At 38.1% G+C, this 21595-nt stretch overlaps 1 protein-coding gene across 6 annotated transcripts in view; it reads left to right on the top strand.

The window, feature by feature from the left end:
• Positions 1 to 21595, top strand: part of LOC134350757 (KH domain-containing RNA-binding protein QKI) — a 559128-nt gene that overhangs the window by 370731 nt on the left and 166802 nt on the right. For all 6 annotated transcript variants that reach the window (XM_063056413.1, XM_063056410.1, XM_063056409.1 and 3 more), the window contains exon 4: positions 14099 to 14242. In XM_063056413.1, coding sequence (XP_062912483.1) covers positions 14099 to 14242 — 144 coding nt within the window. The remainder of the gene's footprint in view (positions 1 to 14098; positions 14243 to 21595) is intronic.

Here is a 21595-nt window from a genome sequence, read left to right as displayed (position 1 = left end):
ATTCCAGGGTTAAGGGCTCTCTGATTGTTGGCTGCTTTTCCAAGGCACCAAGAAGTGTAGAGAGAGACCATAGAGGAGAGGCTAGTTTTCTTGATGAACTGAACTTGTCCACAAGTCTCTGTAATTTCCTACGGTCTTGGGCAGAACAGTTGTCGCACCAATCTGTGAAGCATTGGCTAGGATGTTTTCTTTGATGCATCTGTAGAAATTTTTAAGGGCCAACAGGGACATTCTGAATTTCCTTAGTGTACTTAAGATACGTTGCTATTAACTGGACTTTTGGTTCCACTGTGCATCATTCATGTAATTTTATGGTTTAATACTGGTATGTCCAATAGTTACTAATCTGGAGTTTTTCACCATGGTTGAGGTTTAGCTATGTTCATATTCCAGCTTCACACCTTTGTCATAGAAGAGACCTTTTACATGTTGAAGGGTGTCAAGTTCACTCAGTGCCATGTCTCATCATGGAAGAATCTGAATAAGAACATGACTCACTTCTGTTGTCATTGATTGCTGCATCAAGGATATTTCTTCTCCTTGAGTGTTTTAAATACACATTTTCTCTGATATTTCTTCTTCATTCTCTTCAGCTGTTGATCTATGGTACCTTTGAAACTGATAACAATTTCTTTTAACACTGCTGTTCCCTGCCAAATGTATTTAATTGTGCACCTGTTAGTATCACTGCTCAATTCAGCCATGTTTAAATTTTCACATACTATTTGTTTTGTTGTCTATATGTCCTTTCGTTGTCAAGAACAAACAAGATTTCCCTACCTTTGCACATTGTTAACTGTTGGGGAAATTAAAATTAGCCTTGCTCAATTGATGTCATACAACTCATCCTTCACCTACTTAACACAATGGGAAGTGATTTAATTGTGTTTCATGATCTGGCTTTGGTAAAATTTGTTCCTCTGTCTTTTCAGTGCACTGAACCAGTTCAATGCATTAACATCCTATTCAGTTGAATTTATCATGCACTCAGCTTTATTGTAAACAATTCATTTAGATAATTTTGTGTTGTGTATATATTAGTTTTTAAAATACTAAATAATGCACATATTATATTTGATTGTTAAAACGTTATCACACATACCTTCAGTATATGGATGCATGATTTCTCTAACTTAACCAGCACATCACTCTCCACAAAATCCATTCCATTTTAAACTCTGCAGGCCATAAACAGTTATACTTAAATATAACCGATAACTTTGTCCTTTGTAAACCCATGTCTGGTTCACTAGTGCATTAAATTTTAAATCATGATTTTCAGATATTTCTGCCCCCTCATTTTCCAGCCTCTGCAGAATTCAGATACCCACATGAACCTCTGCCACTCTTGATTCATGAATTTACTTATCTGTCTGGTTTTCTCTACTCTCTGCACTATTATCCAGTCCCCAGGGGGTAGAGCTGTTTGTTTAAATATTAGTACTAACACATAAACAAAATATTGCTCTATTTGAAATGTGCTCCACTTATACTACAACAGTGCAATTTTAATTCAAACTGAGTATTTTGAATTACTTGCAGATTTGAATTAAAACTGACAGCAAAATCCTAGATCGTTCAATTTGGTTAATAATAACATTGTATGAAGTGCAATTGATCATTAAATATTACTGTCCAACACGTCTGCATAGGTCATAGACAAACAGTAGAACAATCAAAGTATAATACTATATTCTACCTTTTTGATTTGCACGCCCAAATAAAAATATCTCAAAGGTTTACGTTAAAAATAGTCTGCTAAATTCTCTTTGGACATGCTGTATTATATAGCTCTTTTCATTATGCTTTTTTTCATTTTTAACTTAATAGTTTTGAATTTGTTTCTTCTGCTCACACCCCCACCCCCATCTGTCAGTTCAAGGTTTGAACAGAGATTTACAGATTGTAGCACATTATGAAACATGACAGATAAATTATTTCTCAGTGTTAGGAAAAACTCATGATAAATTCACAAATCAGATTAGCCTTGCTTAGAGGTTGTAATCCTATTGATACATGTCCAGAAGTTGTTTATATTCCTGAGTGGATTTCAATCATTAAAGGTCAGTAAAATTTAGTAATTCTGGTCAATCTGTTCAATCTGATTAACTCTTTCGACCAAAGAGTGTGACTGAAAATATTGAGGTGAAGCCTGATAAAAACTAAAAATATCAATGTCAGCATATTTTAATTGGGCCTGCCTCTCATGGTAGCTTTATACTGGAACATGAAAAACATCATCATTTCCCGAAATCAAAATGTTTAACTTGGAACAAGCCTTCTTTTGATGTGTGGGTGACTGATATTCCATGGGGGATATCAGAGATTCAAGTTAATGATCAAGGTCAACTTTTTCATCATCACTTCTTGATGTGACATATTTGCTTCCCTGTACAGATGTTTGATAAATTAAAACAAATGTTTTCTGTTCTACAATGGAAGAAGATAATTTTGTTTTGACACCTTAATGATATAAATTTGTGAGAAAAGGAAGTGCATCATCTTCCCAGGTGGTGCTTTAAATTGGTCATTTTTTGTCTGTGAGAAGTTGTAATTCTCTGGTCACTGGCTGAGCTATTTCCAAATTAGTAGGTAATTGCCTTTTTTTAATAATTTCACTTTCCGATTAAGTGCTGAAATCTAAAGAGAAAGTATGTCAGTTATTTTGATTATGATATTTTCATTGTGATTTAGAAACCATTTTGAACTAATCAACTAATTCTGCTGCCTGGTTTGCTGCTGTTGAATAATCTTTCAAGCTTTCCCAATGTCTTGTACCTCCTGTGCCAAAATATTTTCACATTTTCCTGTCAAGAGGTAGATCTGTGTGTCACTACAATGGCAGCACTGTTCTTCCACCTGAACAGTCCTTTCCCTAACAGTACCTACCAGTCGTTTTGTTGTCTAACTTAACAGAATTGGCTAAATGTATTTCAGTTCCTTTTCCAAATGAATTGATAAATATATGAAAAATTGAGTTGTTGGTACATAAAAATAAGTGAACAAATTCATTAAGTTGCTTCTATCCTAACTCATTCGTACTGTACCTTTGTAAAGGAATTTGGTTGTGGGTGCATGTTCAATATTTCTAAATCAAAACCTTTTTATAAATCTGTTTTCTACCTGCAAGTTATTCTGCTTGAAGTGGAAGCCAAATATAATCTTCACCCACACTGGTTTTATCTTCCAGGAGACGTGGAGATCACTTAACACAGTCACCAAAATACATATAAACAATAGTTAGTTCAGACTAAATAAGAAATAGGAGAGTCTAAGGGTTTTCTTTGGGGAAAATAAAAAAATTAAATAGTTTAGTTATCATTTTAAATTGTTAAGTCATCATTTTAAGCAGATTCTCAGCTGAACAAGCACGTAACTGCTTTCCAATAATCAAAAGTCCGTCTGAAAAGAGAAAAAATTAACTAATTACACTGAACGATAGAGTTAAGTAGCTTGCTCTGTGATGGTATTCCTGTGTACCTCTGGAATGAAAACTCTTGATTCAGTTCTTAGATTAGATGTCACTGATTTATTTAAAGTGACCAAAGGTGTAAGAGATGTAAGTGACATAAGGTTTGGTACCAGGAGAAGACCATTCAACCTCTGGATTCTGCTCCTTCATTCAAATAGACTATACCTTGGTATAAAAGTTTGAGAACATGTACCACTAGGCTCAGCAACAGCCTTAATCCCACAGAAGACTCTTGAGTGGAACTCTTATATGATGAAGATAATCTTGATCTTCCTAGCTACCTTGTCATGGCCTTTGCACCTAATTTGTCTACTTGCAGTGCACTTTCATTTTGTAATACCTCTATGTACTTATGGATAGAATGGTATACAAGCAAATGCTTTTCTTTATATCTCAGAGCATGTGACAATAATAAATCAATTGCAAGTTATTTTCCTGTAGTACCCCTATACTCTTTGTTTAACTTAATATCTGAACATGTGTCAACCTTTGTCTTGACTGAGTGTACACAGCCCATTTGGGTAGAGAATTCCCTGAGTAGAGCAACTTTTTGTCATTTTTGTTCTGAATGGCTGACCAAATCTTGAAGCCATGACCTTTCGTCTCCATACCTCAACTAGGGGAAATGTCAACTCTGTATCCAACTAGTAAATCCCTGTAAGAGTCCAGTAAGAATTTTGAAAGTTTTAATGAGATTTTTCTAGAATTAAGCTGCATCTTATTCTCTCTTCAAATGAGAATGTAATACCTTCAGTCCCGTCCATTCTAGTTTTGCTTTATGACCTCTTGTGCATCACTCATCAAAGGTCTTCTGAAAACCGAATAAATAATTTGTATTAGTTGTATTCTGCTTGGTGCAACTTCAAAAAACTCCAATAGATTTGTCAAACACAACTTCCCTTTCATAAAGCAATGTTGACTCTGCCCAATGCTATTATTGTTTTCTAAGCACCGTGGTACCATCTCCTTATTTAATAGATTCCAGCATTTCTCTTCCACTTTTGTTAAACTAACTGGTCTAGAGTTTCTTCATTTCTAGGTTTCCTTAAATACCAGGGTTACATTTGCTACCATGCAATCTGCAAGAACTTTGGAAGAAGATAATCAGTGCATCCACTAATTCCATCACACCTTCAATATCTGAGAGCTCAGTCATTAGATCTTTAAGTATTACTGCCTTTTAATCCCATTAATGTCTCTGATAATAATTGTTTACTGATAAGTTTCTTAATACTTCAAAGTATGTAATCCTTCCGTGATGCATTCTCTGGTTCTCTTGTCTCAATCTGTAAGGAATTTACATCAATTTTTGCTAGGCTTCTCCTTTTAACCTTTCCTATAGTTCCAAGACTGTTTATTATTTCTCACTTATCTATTGTTATCTCTTTCCTTATTAGGTCCTTGATGGTGCCCCACAGATCTCATAGTCATAGTCATAGTCATACTTTATTAATCCTGGGGGAAATTGGTTTTCGTTACAGTTGCTCCATAGATAATAAATAGTAATAGAACCATAAATAGATAAATAGTAATATGTAAATTATGCCAGTAAATTATGAAATAAGTCCAGGACCAGCCTATTGGCTCAGGATGTCTGACCCTCCAAGGGAGGAGTTGTAAAGTTTGATGGCCACAGGCAGGAATGACTTCCTATGACGCTCAGTGCTGCATCTTTAGAATGATTTAGAATTGTTCCTAATGCTCAGAGTTACTGCTTTTGTTTGGCAACGTTATAAGCCTTCTCCTTTGATTTAATACTATCATCAGTTTGTTCTCATAGCTGTAGATGAACGACTTTTTCTGCTCTTAAAGAACAAAAATTAATTGAGAAACTAGTTAGGATTCTCTTCATTTACTTAGGACAATATGGCGCTTAATTGGGACAGGAAACTGTTGATTAATAATTTCTTACTAGTATGAGTCGCATGCACTTATGTGAGATTAGACACTACATTGTGCTTAGAGTGAACAGTTTTTAAATAGCATCAGTTGCTTGTGTTTGTGTTCAAAAAGTAATGCCTTTTGGCACTGATAGCTTGCGAGAAATAAGCAATAAGAAAATTCAAAACTGTTTTACTCACTGCAGTTTCAAGCATTTAGGCTTGGAAATGACAGAAATGGCTGTAAGTGAAAATAAAATGATGTCACTACTTCAAGTTAGGAACTAGGAAGAATTTGAAGATATCGACAATCATCTTGAGTGTTACAATGAAAATGAGTATTTGGGGGATGCAATCATCAAAAGCATGGTAGTCTATTATCTGCACAAGGTGTCTGCTCTGATTTTGTTCATTTACAAACAATCAAAAGAACATGGCAGCATACACTGGATGAATTCCATTGATAAATATCAGGAACTAATACAGTTTTATAGTACTGTAGTAATGTTGGTAGTGTTTGAGTTTGTTCTATGTTTCATTTAAATACATAATTTGTTGCTCAAATTATGGTAGCTTGACTTTTTTTAATGTAACTTTTTAACTATTTTCATGAATATTAGCTAATTGGGGCAGCTGCTTAATTGAGTCAGAATTTACTGATCCTGATGTGTCCCAGTTAACTGGAATCTACGGTTTTAATTCTTCAAATGTTAAACACTGCTTGTTATTGACATGTCTAACTTTTAAATCCTTTTCAATTTACATAGAAAAGTGAAGTCACATTATGATTAGTATTTTTAGAGGGTTCTTAACTGCCAAATCATCGATGAATGCTCTCTTATTGCGGATTTCGAGATCTAAAATAACCTGTACGCTTGTAGTTTTTTCAATATATCTATCAAGAAAGCAGTCTTTTACTCATTACATAAAATGATTCTGCACATTGTTTCTGCTAATTTGGTTTGCTCACTCTGTTTGCAAAGTGGTTGTCTATGATCATTGTTTTATTCTTGATACATGCATTTCTGATTTTATTGTGTCCTGCATTAGAACCAGAATCAGGTTTATCATCACCGGTGTGTGATGTGAAATTTGTTAACTTAGCAGCAGCAGTTCAATGCAATACATAATCTAGCAAAGAGAAAAAAAATAATAAAATAAAACAATAATAAATAAACAAGTAAATCAATTACGTATATTGAACAGATTTTTTAAAATGTGCAAAAACAGAAATACTGTGTATTAAAAAAAGTGAGGTAGTGTCCAAAGCTTCGATGTCTATTTAGGAATCGGGTGGTAGAGGGGAAGAAGCTGTTCCTGTATCGCTGAGTGTGTGCCTTCAGGCTTTCTGTATCTCCTACCTGATGGCAACAGTGAGAAAAGGGCATGCACTGGGTGCTGGAGGTCCTTAATAATGGACGCTGCCTTTCTGAGACACCGCTCCCTAAAGATGTCCTGGATACTTTGTAGGCTAGTGCCCCAGATGGAGCTGACTAGATCTACAACCTTCTGCAGCTTCTTCCGGTCCTGTGCAGTAGCCCCTCCATACCAGACAGTGATGCAGCCTGTCAGAATGCTCTCCATGATACAACTATAGAAGTTTTTGAGTATATTTGTTGACATGCCAAATCTCTTCAAAATCCTAATAAAGTATAATCACTGTCCTGCCTTCTTTATGACTACATCGATATGTTGGGACCATGTTAGATCCTCAGAGATCTCGATACCAAGGAACTTGAAGCTGCTCACTCTGTCCACTTCTGATCCCTCTATGAGGATTGATATGTGCTCCTTCGTCTTACCTTTCCTGAAGTCCACAGTCAGCTCTTTCATCTTACTGACATTTAGTGCCAGGTTGTTGATGCGGCACCAATCCACTAATTGGCATATCTCATTCCTGTACGCCCTCGTGTCACCACCTGAGATTCTACCAACAATGGTTATATCATCAGCAAATTTGTATATGGTATTTGAGCTATGCTTAGCCACACAGGTATGTGTATACAGAGAGTAGAGCAGTGGGCTAAGCACACACCCCTGAGGTGCATTACCACTACTTTTTGGGATATTATGTATAACTCTCTGCAAAGTTTACTGCCTCTTCATGTTTCATGTTTCCCAGACTGATTGTACTGGTTTTGAATTAAAATGTTTCTCTCTATTGGCAGTAACCGAACTTTGAAGTAAAGTCTACACATCTTATTTGCTATTTAACCTATTCCTTTTAAAAGTTAGGTTACCTGGAATAGTTTATTCCTAATTTGTGTTATTTTGCAACTGCCTCTATTAATGACCACCAGATTGTGCCCATTTGTTTTCAGTTGTTCTGTTAATTCACTTACCTTTTCAGGTGGATGCACAAGATGCTCCTCTCTGAAGTCAGTGACCAGTTTCTTTGTTTTGCTGACATTGTAGTTGCTGTCATGACACTCCGTCTCTAGACTTCTTCCTGTACTCTGACTCACCATTATTTGAGATCTGGCCCACTACAGTGAAGTCATCTGCAAACTTGTAGATGGAGTTGGAGCAGAATCTGGCCACACAATTGTGAGTGCAGAGGGAGTAGAAAAGGGCACTGAGGATGTAGCCTTATAAATAGGATCAGTGTAAATGGAAACCTTCCAACGCGCAAATCCATGGTCTCATGGACTAACGGATGCCTGTAAAAAAATGGGTTAGTGATGGTGAATATTGATATGGTGGGCCCAAGGGCTTGCTTCTGTGCTGTGTGACTGTGATATCAGATTGTGAGTATATTCATGTTTCAAATAAAATTAACCCCTGCATCACAACTCTTTCCTCAATGCCAAGGAGGGTTAGGTATATAAGTCTTTGCCTTTGTTCAAATATTTGTGATTGTGTGAGAGATTTTTATTCGCGTGTTTAAATGTAAATCAAAGCTCCTAATGAGAGAAATCTGAGCTTGCACTCCTACTGCACTTATACTTTAACTTGTTCCTACTTTGATCATTAAGCCATGATTACTGTTTTTGTATGACTTTGTACCTTTAGATGCAGTTTGTGAGAAACACGTGCTTGGCTGACTAGAAATTGCATTTAAACCAATTTACTTGTATGGGGAATTGGGATAAACGGTGCCATGCTGTTTATTTTATTAAACTGCTGTTGTTCAAGCAAATAGTTAAGTCATCATTTAAGCCCATCCTTTCAGAGAGCAGAACAATGATGTGAAAGAATAGTTATTACTAATTTCTAAAACTTAAATCAACTGTGAGTGCTGCTGAAACGTTTAAAGTTTTCTAATGTGTTGTATAACAGGAAAACCTTTGAACACTTAATAATGCTGTATGCGTGAAAGTAATTGTGGAAAAGTTGTTTCCTGGAAAGAATCACCTTGTTGATTTTAGTAAACTGGTATGTTTCTGTTCAGGCATGCTCAGAGCCTTATACTTCCTGGTAAGGTGGCTGCGTGCTCAGATGCAGCAGCCTCTACAGGGCCGACCAATGGTGTTATTTTTTTTTAAACAACTTTTTTTAACGATCGCAAGACACTACTGCACATTCAGAACTTCAATTACCGCAATTCTACCCCATCAGCAAGTTGGCAGAGGAGCTGAACTTGGTGCAAACGGTGTTGTTCTTTTCTACAGAGAGGCTTTGGAGTCAGTGCACGAAAGCAGTGTGCAGTCTAACAACAAGTGATTGTCTTGAACGTTTTTCTTGTGACTGCAAGACTCCGTTGGACTTCCGTAAGGTGAAACGCTGCAAGTCTGGTTCACTGGTTTATTGGCGGGCCCAGTGTCGGGGGGAGCTGCATACCCTCAATTGTAGTGTGGACTAGACCTCATACAGCGGTGTGGTGCAGCATCCATGCCGGTGTCGACGGTACTCTTCAGTGTTCACTTGGTGGAAGACAAGCAGAACTGCATTTGTCTGCCGACTGCTGCGGGCTTGTTCTCAACAGCCATGGACTCCGGAACTTGGGCTATATTATTTTTTTGTGTGGTTGTATGTTTATTGCTACCTTATATGTGTTATATATGTCTTGCGCTGTGTATGACTGTTGGTACTATATTTTGAATCTTGACTCCAGAGAAACCTTGATTCATTTGGCTGTATTCATGGATATTCATGTATGGTCGAATGAAGATTGAACTTGATATGTCTGTCTGTCTAGGTACCATATCCGATGTGGACGTTGGTGACTATGGTTTTCCATATAGATCTATCCTTCATCCTTTGGATGACTTCCATTTCCTCGATGTGTTACCACCTGGCTAGGCTTTTGATGTACATAAGCCAAGGTCTTCCTCTAGGTTTGCTCCCCTCGATCTTTCCAGAGAGCATGAGTTTTTCTAGCTCATCTTTCCGCATGATGTGTCCTAGGAACCTGAGTTGTCTCTCTCTTATTGTTGGTATGAGTGATCGAACTGCTTGGGCTCTTCTGAGAACTTCTTCATTTGATGTGTGTGTGGTCAATGAACTTGATATAGTTCAATAAAATTTCTCTAATTCTCTAAAACTCCAACATATGCATTTCAGTTGTTCCTCTTGAGGACCTGAATTATAGGGAAAGGTTGACTAGATTAGGACCGTATTCCCTGGAGCATAGAAGAATGAAGGGAGATTTGATAGATGTTCACAAAATTGTGAGGAGTATAAATAGGGTAAATGTAAGCAGGCTTTTTGCACTGAAGTTAGGTCAGACTAGAATTAGAGGTCATAGATTAAGGATGAAAAGTGAAATATTTAAGGGGAACCAGAGGGGAAACTTCATCACTCAGAGTGTGGTGCACTTGTGGAAGTGGGTTTGATTGCAACATTAAAGAAGTTTGGATAAGTACATGAATGTGAGGGGTATGATCCAGGTGTCAGTTGATGGACTAGGTAGAGTAACAATTCAGCATGGTCTAGATGTGCTGAAGGGCCTGTTTCTGTGCTGTAGTGCTCTATGATCCTATAGATTTATCTCTCCTAAGCTAAAGAGATCAAAACTATATGCAGCACTCCAGGTCAGGTGTGGTCTCACTAAAAGTAGTGCAGTTATAAAATTTCCACTTTCAAGCTCCATCCCTTTGCAATAAAGATTAATATTCCATTTGCTGCCTTAATTACTTGCTCCTCCACATAGTAGTTTTCTCTTTTGTATACAAGAATGATCACTTCCTTCTGTTTCTCTTCATTTCAAAATTGTTCTGGTAAGGAAGGCAAGTGTGATATCAGCATTCATTTCAAGAGGATGACGAGGCTTTAAAAAGCATTTGTCAGACTACATTAAAAGTATTGTGAGCAGTTTTGGCCCCTTTATCTAAGAAAGGATGTGCTGACATTGGAAAGGGTCCAGAGGAGGTTCACAAGAATGATCCCAGGAATGAAAGTGTTAATGTATGAGGAATGTTTAATGATTCTGGGCCTGTATCCACTGGAGTTCAGAAGAATGAGGGGTATTTCATTGAAAACTATTGAATATTGAAAAGCCAAGATAAAGTGAACATGGAGAGAATGTTTCTTATATAGTGGGGAAGTCTGGGACTAGAGGGAACAGCCTCCGAATACAAGGACATTCCACTAGAACAAAGATGAGGAGGAATTTCTTTAGCCAGAGGGTGGTGAATCTGTGGAATTCATTGCCATAGGCAGCTGTGGAGCCCAAGTCTTGGGTATATTTAAAGTGGAGGTTGATAGGTTCTTGATTAGTAAAGGCATCAAACGTTACAGGGAGAAAGCAGAATAATCGTGTTGAGAGGGATAATAAATCTGCACACTTGATGGGCTAATTCTGTTCTTGTGCCTTATGGTTTTAATCCATCGAGTTTTGTTGTTATACTTATCCCCAGAGAAGACAGTGGTAGGACCATGTTATGTCCACTATCAGATTTCTGTTTCATGTGTGACTGATGTAACAAACAGGTTTATCTGCAGAAATGGTAACCTGTGACCCATCAAATAATTCTCCAGTTTGGTCATGTTCACTGCTTATAAGCACATTTCACATCTTCAGATAATTAATTAATAGCTGATGAACTTTCAGCTGGAAAAGACTTAAAGATATAATTAGAAGATGAAAAATAAACTCTGTGGACAGATTACAAAGTTGCTGTTGGGAGCTAATTGATTAATGGTCTGTGTTCTGTGAGCTTGCTCCGTTATTTTGGAGCTGTTAAATATTTCTGATTTTGTGCATGAGCTAATTTCTAAACATGGAGTTTCATATACTGTAACTTTAAAAATTGGGAGATAGAAATCACTCTTAGTCATATGTTGAAGTTTTGATTATATATTGGTCTTTTGAGATTTATTTCTGTAGAAATTATTGATAATTATCAAGTTGACACCATATCGGTCATTGTGCAGCAAGGACAACGCTTTGATGGAAGCATCTTGCTGCATTTTCCAGAATGTAAAATTATTATAAACAATTATTTTGGTGATTATTAACAGCTAATTGTATGGGATGGCAGATCTGGAGCAGTATTTCCACCAGTACAATGTACTAAGTAGGAAGAATTCCATTAAGCTTTTCAAAAACCCTTCATAAAGTCAGGAGTTATGTTGTAACTTTATAAAATTAGTTAGGCTGCATCTGGAGTATTGCATACATTTCTGGTTGCCCCATTACAGGAAGGATGTCAAAGCTTTGGAGAGGGTGCAAAAGAGCTTTACTAGGATGCTGCCTAGATGTGCTATAACAAGAAGTTGGACAAACTTGGGTTGTTTTCTTTGGAGCAGCAGAGGCTGGGGGACAGGGTGGGGGAGGTGGGTGGAATCTGATAGAGAACAATAAAATTAGAAGAGGCATAGATAGAGTAGGCAGACAATATCTTTTTCCAGGGCTGAAATATCTAAAACCAGAGGGCATGCATTTAAGGTGAGAGGGTGTAAGTTCTAAGGAAATGTGAGGGGCAATTCTTTTTTACATAGAGAGTGGTGGGTGCCTGAAATATGCTGTCTGGGGTGTTGATAGAGGCAGGGACATTAGGGACTTTTAAGTAAAATTTAGACAGACACATGAATGTGAAGAAAATGAAAGGGTATAGACGTTGTGTAGGCAGATTGGATTAGTATAGTTGGCCATTTGATTACTAATTTAATTGGTTCAGTACAACATTGTGGGCTGAAGTGCCTGTTCCTGTCCTATAGTGTGATATGTTCTAAATTATTAGCAGGTTCCAAACAAAATTAGTATCATGAGGGTACTGATACTAATAAAGAGAATTGTTTAAACAGTAATGCCACATTATTTTTATGCCACAGTAAGGGACTTCGAATAAGCTAGACTTCCACCATGTTGGCAGCATTTACAGAGTACATAACAATCTTACTCATTATTGCTTTAATAGTTCTTAGTGGTGTTCATGCTCAAGGATAAACAGTATCCTTAAATTTATCACCTTCTGATGGTTTTGCTTGTAACAAAGTATTCTAACCAAAACTTGGAACACTCGGCTTCCAGACCATATCCAGCTAATATCTGACAATTATTTTGCTGATTAAAAGGAGTGCATAACAATAATTATTGTGTCTGTTCAATATTTTCCTTCACTATTTATCTAAAGATGAGATAGCCATAATACATCATTGTAGCAAATCATAGTGCAGTTAAAGATGATTTCTCCTAATTGTATTTATTTTCATAAATTATCATTGTAATTTGACAAAGTACTAATTAATATGTAATTTACAGTCCCAGGGTTGAAACATATCTAAGAAATCAATATTTTAAACAAATCACGATGTCATGGTGGTGGTTGCAGAATTAATTAAATACATAAGGGTGGAAAATATTCATCTTCCTTGGCTGTCAACTTCATTAATCAATCCTAATAGCCTAAATGAATCTGGCTCAAGGGAGTCTCTCCTCACTGTAGCCCACTGTGCCATTCGTCACCCTCACCCTGTAGAATGTTGCAGAGGTACATCACCTCTTAAAGCTGTATGGTGGAACTTAATTATGAATTCAGTTGCTCTTAATACTCGGCTACAATGAATATAGAATTTTGATTCCAAATTCAGTAAAATTATTAGATCACCACTTTCCAATTGCAGTCCACTCCTTGTAGGATTAAGACAAAATCTAATCCATTAACAAGAAACAATGCCTTTTGCACACTTTCAGCAATGATCTCATTGTGCCTTTGTAGCAGTCTTTAATTGAGATAGGGAACATAGTCTTATAGCTGGGCGGTGAGGATATAATCAGGAAATACTGGTCTGTAAATCAGAGGTAAAGCCGAGAATGCCTTTTTATTTTTTGTATATTTGGAGCGCACACAAATCTTCAGATAGGTGAAGAGTATTTGACCAGCTCACTCAGAAATTCAAGTAGCTACTAGCAACTCAAATTATTTTAAATAAATGTCTTACAATACTTAAGGACTGCATATAATGAACTTTGCTGAAATCTGATGTGGGTGTATGGAAGCACATTGTAAAATTGATTATTTTGTATGGCATGCAGTAATGGTTTAAAGAATTAAGTGCCAAATGTGTGATGAAATATGTAATTCATCATAAATTTGGATAATGGGTGGCACAGCATTTTAGTGCAAGAATCTTGTGCCATTGAAGTATTGGTGTTGTTCTCTCAGCATGTGGCTGTGTGGGAATGAGTGGTGCTAGGCAGTGGTTTTGTTGCCTCAAGGAGCTCCTGTGAGATCCCATGTGGATGGTCAGTGCAGAATATTTTAGGCAGAGGCACACAAGCTTCTTTAATACAGAAGTAGTATCGATACAAATAAAATTAAACGGTGCTGTCATTTCTTCTTTTGTCCTGTTGATGTTGCAGGAGGAGCAAAACAGAGGCAAACCAAACTGGGAACACCTGAATGAAGACTTGCACGTATTAATCACTGTGGAAGATGCACAGAACAGAGCAGAAATCAAGCTAAAGAGGGCAGTGGAGGAAGTCAAGAAATTACTTGTACCAGCAGTAAGTACCTTCAGCAACAGGTTCTGCTTTTCCAGTGTCTGGGTAGGTCAAACACTGAATCAGTACCAGTTGATGAAAAATTGTAAACAAACATGCTATCAAACACTTTTTTTCTCTTGGGTGTTATTTTCTTCCATTTTCTCCTGAATGTGTTGATTATTTGTCACAATATATTTTCATGCAATAGCTATAGCATTTTACCTAAATCATGGATCGTTAAATAATCTTTAAAGTGAATATTAGCAAATTATTTGTGTAACAGGTGGTTATCCTGGCCACCCTTAATGAGATGAGTTGTTTACAGTTGCAAATTTGGTTTTGTTGCATTGTATTGGAATAGTGTATTATATTACAGAGATAACTTTTCTATAAAGCATCACAAATATGTGACCCTGATTTTGAAGTCATACGATTATGAGGAAAATCCCCAAAAGCATTCAGTTGCACTGATGTAAATGTGATATCCTCCTAGAAAGGGCAAGATGATATTCAGGACTCTTAATGTTATTTCGCATGTAAAATGGCTATCTCTTAAACTGGAATGAATGCAACTAAGACTTACAGTGCTTTTTTGATTATCTGGGGGATGTCTGGTGCTGATGTTCGACTTATTTTGTGAGTAAATTCAGGGCCAATGAAGATTCCCATTTCCAAAAAGACTGATAAATGCCTATTATGCTATATTGCTTCGAGCAGTTAGGAGTCAAACCCATTGTCCTTCAAAGGCTGTTAGAAGCTCCCATCTAAAAGGCAAGACTTAACATGAAGATAGGAAAAACAAGAATATTCCTGCTGATTCAAATTTAAAAGGGTAGGGTCAGGTAATTAATAAATGACTGGACTACTGCTTGTGCCAACTATTCAGATGATATTTGCTAACATAGACATGTTACTAATATAAATCAGTTTAGCATTTGTTTTCCTATTAATGAATGTAACTTTTACTTCTTGTGGAAACTGCAATATGGAGAAAGTTTGTTTGTAATTTTATTCTACTTGTATTTTTTTTGTTTACTCAATTTGTTAGCATGAAAAGTAAACTATATTTTACAGTTTAATCACTGAAACTGACCTGTATCCCTTCTTAAAGTTGTTCTTATTGAGGACTTAAGACTTAGTTCTAGTTTTGGGTGATGGATTTCCTCTTTCTTCTGATCGCATGTTTAATGTAGTCTTGTATTTTATTGTTGAAACTAGCTTGGTTCAGTAATATGCCCTGAGGACTTTTTGAAGATACAGTGTTTCATGGTTGTATAGGGATACAGCATGGAAACAGACTCTTCAGCCCACTGAGTCAGTGCCAACCAAAAAACACCAAAGGCCAGGATTGAGCCCAGGTTGCTGGAGCTGTGGTAGCAACTCTACCAGTCCTACAGCATTTTAATCATGCTTTCAGTGTCTGAAAGGACTGGTTTCCTAAGATATATTTTCTAGATGTAAACAATGCTTTATTAATCCCTGACTGTCTTTGAAAATGGCTGCTTTGTTGGATCATGCCACCTAGTAGATGTTTAAAAGGCCATCTCAGAGACTAGATACAATAATATGGCTTGTCAGGGATCTCAGACTGGGTTGACCAAAGATAGCATGTTTTTTGAAGCATATCTAATTGGATATTTACCACCAGTTTTGTGTTCATTTTGTGATGGCAAATTATTTTGAAGTGATTTTGTTCCCCCAGTTGAATTTAAATCTAAACTGATGAAAAATTGTTAATTCAGGTCAGTAATTTACTCATTCATTTTATATCCACCATGCTATCATAATCCATATTTAATAATTATTTATAAATGTGATTATTATGTAGGTGACTGTTGACTGTCTTGACTGAAGAGAGAGTGACACATAATCATCACATTATTCAAAAATATGCAGGACTTAAATCCAAATTAAAGTAGGTGGAGTTATGAAGTTTCCGTATTAATATCTACCTTATTTTATTTATATCAAATGCCCCATATTGGTATAAATGAATTGCATTGCTCTAGTTTTACTTCATTTACTGGCTACAAGTCAGGTAACAGAGAAGTCTACCTAAAATTATATCAGTACTCAGTAGTACTATGAGACAATGTTATCCATTTATTGATTGCGATGCAGACTCAGCTTTGCTGTCTGAATGAGAAATTTTGAAAGTGAATAAAGTTGACTTAATTAAATCTGATTCCCTTTTCCCATATCAATGTGTGATCAATGGGCCCTTCAATCATGCCTTGCCAGAATGGAATGCAGTCTTGAGGAAGATTTACACAATATTTCCTGTTTATATGTTCTGAAAATAGAAAAACAAATATTGTTTGATAAAGTCCAGAAGAATATAATATAATGAGAATATTTAAAACAGTAAAGACATCCAGTTACTAATGGTCAGGCATTTATATTGTTTCTACTATAATCACTTTCCAAAAGTATACACGCATTAAAAACATTACAACTGCATTTTAATCTTTGTAAGCTATTCTATCCTGTGTTCAGTGAACCTATATAGTTTCTGATTAGATTGTTATTCATTTTGACTGCCTTCTTCCTTGAGATCCCAGCTCTATAGTAGCAATTCATTCTTCAATTCATCCTTTCACCATTTTGGCTTTCAGTCATTGTTTATACCTGTGCAAATCTCATTCACGGCGCCCTTTTTCGTTTTGATTAGAAGATTGTTTCCTTGGAATGTCATGCAGTTAAAATTCATGTCAGTTAATACTTGGAGTGAATTTTCCAGAATGCATTGGTTCTTCCTGGACTAGAGTACTAAGCATCTTACACTTTCAGAATTTGTACTTGAACATTAGGGCTTATAATTTTCTGGAAGAGCAACTTTATAATAGAAGAGGAAGGACTAGATGGCAACTGAAACACAAGTTCACAAAATAATAACAGCAGGAATAGACCACCATGTTCCTTAAGATTGCCCACTATTCGATGGCAAGGCCTTGGGGACTGTTATTGAACAGTGAGACCTTTGGATGCTGGTACACTGAAGGTGGCAACACAGGTAGAAAGTGATGAAAAAGCTCGGAGCTATCAGATGAGGTAGTAGAAGCAGGTACAATTATTATAGTTAAAAAAATTTGTACATGGATGGGAGATATGAGTGAAACATAAGCAAATGGGTTTAGAGTAGATAGGCATCTTGGTCAGCATAGAAAAATTGGGCTGAAGGGCCTGTCTGTGTAACTCTATGAACATTAAGGTTGATCTATGCTGGTCCGACTTTTCTTCTGTGTCAGTTCCCCGTAACCCCCAGTTTTTCAATCCTTCAACCATTCGTCTATCTCCACCATAAATATTTCCAATGATCTGTCTCTTGTGTATCTCTGTTTTCAATGACATGTACCTCATTTTTTAGCTATTGCTCATGACTTTCCCAATAGTGAAAATAGTCCCTGTCAAGCCCTTTTAGAATCTTGTACATTTGAAAAGGTTCATCCATCATTCTTAACGCCTCACACCAAGGAATACAGATCCAACTGCCTAACCTCTATTGTTAGGCTAACCCTCTCATCCCAGGAATTAGCCTGGTGAATTTCCTTTAGATTCCTATATCACTTGCCACAGATGATGCAATGCTCAGTGAGGTCCTCCAGCATATTGCTTGTTGCTCCAGATATCAGCATCTGTCTCATTTATGTCCATTGTAACTAAAACATCCTATTCTTAACCTCCAACCCCTTCAACATAAAGACAAACATATGGTTTGATTATCTACTTATTGAATCTGCATGTTTTTTGTAATTCATGCACTAAAATACCTAGGTCCCTTTGAACTTCATTTGCAGTCTCTATTTAGATAATAATCCACCTTTTAATTCTTCATAGTGAATATTTGGTCTCAGTTCCCTATTTGTCAAGCTTGCATGCAGTCATTCAATCTTTCCATATCGCATTGTAGAATCACAATGTCCTCATCACAACATGTCATCCTACAAAATTTATATCATCAGCAAACTTGGAAACTTTACAACCCCCTCCAGGTCATAATTGTGAATAGTAAATAACTGAGAGCCAAGGTCTGACTCCTGTTGTTCATCTCTATTTATACTCTTCTACCCTGAAAAGGGCCCATTTATTCCAACTCTTTGTTTTCTACATGATGGCCAGTTTTCAGTCCATGCTGACACAATTCCTGTGATACCTTGGGCTCTTAATTTATGCAGAGGCCTCTTATGGAAGCTAGTGCTTTCAACATTTGGAAGGTTTCAAAGAGATCCCCCCCGACATTCTTCTAAATTCCAGTGAGTACAGGCCCAAAGCTGCCAAATGCTTCTCATATGTTAACCCGTTCATTCCCAGAATCATCCTCGAGAACCTCCTCTGGATTCTCTCCAATGAGAACACTTCCTTTCTGAGACATGGGGCCCAAAACTGTTGACAACACTCCACTGCAGCCTGACTAAACCCTCAGCATTATCTCCTTGCTTTTATATTCTATTTCCCTTTGGGCTAACTTTGGTCTGTGTCTTTGCTATTGCTTAGCACACGCTTGAGCTCAGTGATGGTACCAATGCACTTTTTTTTGCTAGTGGGGGAGGGGGAATCATTGCTCGCTGCTGCTTAGCACGGGAGGGGGGAGCTGGGGGGATTTTGGGGTTCTCACATTTAACTATCGTTCATTCTTTTGGGCACTTCTTTGTTTTCGTGGATGTTTGCAAAGAAAAAGCATTTCAGGATGTATATTATATACATTTCTCTGACATTAAATTTGACTATTGAACCTTTGAATAAATGCCAACATTGCATTTGCCTTCTTTACCACAAACTCAATCTGTAAGTTAACCTTCTGGGAGTCTAGCACGAGGACTCCTAAATCCTTCTGCACCTCTGAAGTTTGAACTTTCTCTGCATTTAGATAATAGTCCACTCTGTTGTTCCCTTTACCAAAATGCATTATCATACATTTCCCAACACTGTATTCCATCTGTCACTGTTTTGCCCATTCTTCCAATTTGTCTCAACCCTGCTGTAATCACTTTGCCTCCTCAGCACTACCTACTCCTCCACCTATCTTCGTATTATCTGCAAACTTTGCCACAAAACCATGAATTCTATTATCGAAATCATTGATAAACAATGTGAAAAGTAGCAGTCCCAATATGACTCCTGAGGAACACCACTAGTCACTGGAAGCCAACCAGAAAAGGCCCCCTTTATTCCCACTTGCTGCCTCCTGCCTGTCAGCCATTCCTCTATCCATGCCAGTATCTTTCCTGTAACATCTTTTTAAGCAGTGAGGGACCTTCTATGATGATTGCATGTGCATGTTTTAGGCATGATTTTAGGCTTCGGTGCAAGAAGGCTGCGAGTGGAATGGCTAAGGATTTCCGGAGCGAATGCATTTTTACTACTCGGGGTAAAAAAGAGGCAAGACTGCGCAGGCGTGTGATGTCAGCCAGTAGAGCGGGAAAAGTTTAAAAAGAAGACCACCATATCCAGCAGGCAGCGGAGTGGGAGGTAGCAGAGTGATAGGGTTTTGGCTCAACAGGCTTAGGCGGTAATGAGGCGAGGGAGGTTTACCTGTGTTAATTGTGGAAGGGAAGTAGTATATGTGTGAGGCCAGTTTTCTGTGCTCAGTGTCAGATGTGGGAGGTCCTGGAGTCTCCCCGCCTCCCGGACGACCATATCTGCATCAGGTGCATCGAGCTGCAGCAACCAAGGGACTGAGTTAGGGAACTGGAGTTGCCGCTCGGTGACCTTCATTGGTCAGAGAGAGCGAGGAGGTGATAGAAAGGAGTTATAGGCAGGTGGTCACACTGGGGCCACGGGAGACAGACAAGTGGGTAACAGTCAGGAGAGGGAAGGGGAAGAGTCAGGTACTAGAGAGTACCCCTGTGGCTGTACTCCTTGACAATAAGTACTCCTGTTTGAGTACTGTTGGGGGGGGGACAGCCTACCTTGGGGAAGCAACAGTGGCCGTGCCTCTGGCACAGAGTCTGGCCCTGTGGCTCAGAAGGGTAGGGAAAGGAAGAGGAAGGCAATAGTGATAGGGGACTCTATAGTTAGGGGGTCAGACAGGCAATTCTGTGGATGCAGGAAAGAAACTCAGATGGTAGTTTGCCTCCCAGGTGCCAGGATCCGGGATGTTTCAGATTGCGTCCAAGATATCCTGCAGCGGGAGGGAAAACAGCCATAGGTCGTGGTACGTATTGGTACCAATAACATAGGTAGGAAAAAGGAAGAGGTCCTGAAAACAGACTATAGGGAGCTAGGAAGGAAGTTGAGAAGCAGAACCGCAAAGGTAGTAATCTTGGGATTACTGCCTGTGCCACGCGACAGTGAGCATAGGAATAGAATGAGGTGGAGAATAAGTGTGTGGCTGAGGGATTGGAGCAGGGGGCAGGGATTCAGATTTCTGGATCATTGGGACCTCTTTTGGGGCAGGAATGAACTGTACAAAAAGGATGGGTTGCACTTGAATCCCAGGGGGACCAATATCCTGGCAGGGAGGTTTGCTAAGGCTACTGGGGAGAGTTTAAACTAGAATTGTTGGTGGGTGCGAACGGAACTGAAGAGACTGGGGAAGAGGCGGTTGGCTCAGAAATAGAGAAAGCTTGGAGACAGTGTGTGAGGGTGGATAGGCAGTGATAGAGAAGGGATGCGTTCAGACGGACGGTTTGAGATGTGTCTATTTTAACGCAAGGAGTATTGTGAACAAAGCGGATGAGCTTAAGAGCGTGCATGAGTACTTGGTGCTATGATGTTGTGGCCATTACAGAGATTTGGATGGCTCAGGGACAAGAATGGTTATTTCAAGTGCCGGGTTTTAGATGTTTCAGAAAGGACAAGGAGGGAGGCAAAAGAGGTGAGGGCATGGCACTGTTGATCAGAAATAGTGTCATGGTTGAGAAAAGGTGGACGTCATGGGGGGATTGTCTACGGGGTCTCTGTGGGTGGAGGTTAGGTACAGGAAGGGGTCAATAACTTTACTGGGTGTTTCTTATAGGCCGCCCAATAGTAACAGGGATATCGAGGAGCAGATAGGGAAACAGATCCTGGAAAGGTGTAACAGTAACAGAGTTGTCGTGATGGGAGATTTTAATTTCCCAAATGTCGATTGGCATCTCTCTAGAGCAAGGGGTTTAGATGGGGTGGAGTTTGTCAGGTGTGTTCAGGAAGGTTTCTTGACACAATATATAGATAAGCCAACAAGATGAGAGACTGTACTTGATTTGGTATTGGGAAATGAACCTGGTCAGGTGTCAAATCTCTCAGTGGGAAAGCATTTTGGAGATTGTGATCATAATTCTATCTCCTTTACAATAGCATTGGAGAGCGATAGGAATAGACAAGTTAGAAAAATGTTTAATTGGAGTAAGAGGAATTATGAGGCTATCAGGCAGGAAATTGGAAGCTTAAATT

This window comes from Mobula hypostoma, chromosome 8 (assembly GCF_963921235.1).
Source record: "Mobula hypostoma chromosome 8, sMobHyp1.1, whole genome shotgun sequence".
Lineage (NCBI taxonomy): Eukaryota > Metazoa > Chordata > Chondrichthyes > Myliobatiformes > Myliobatidae > Mobula > Mobula hypostoma.
The sequence above is the reverse complement of the archived record's forward strand: the minus strand, read 5'-3'. Positions and strand labels throughout refer to the sequence as shown.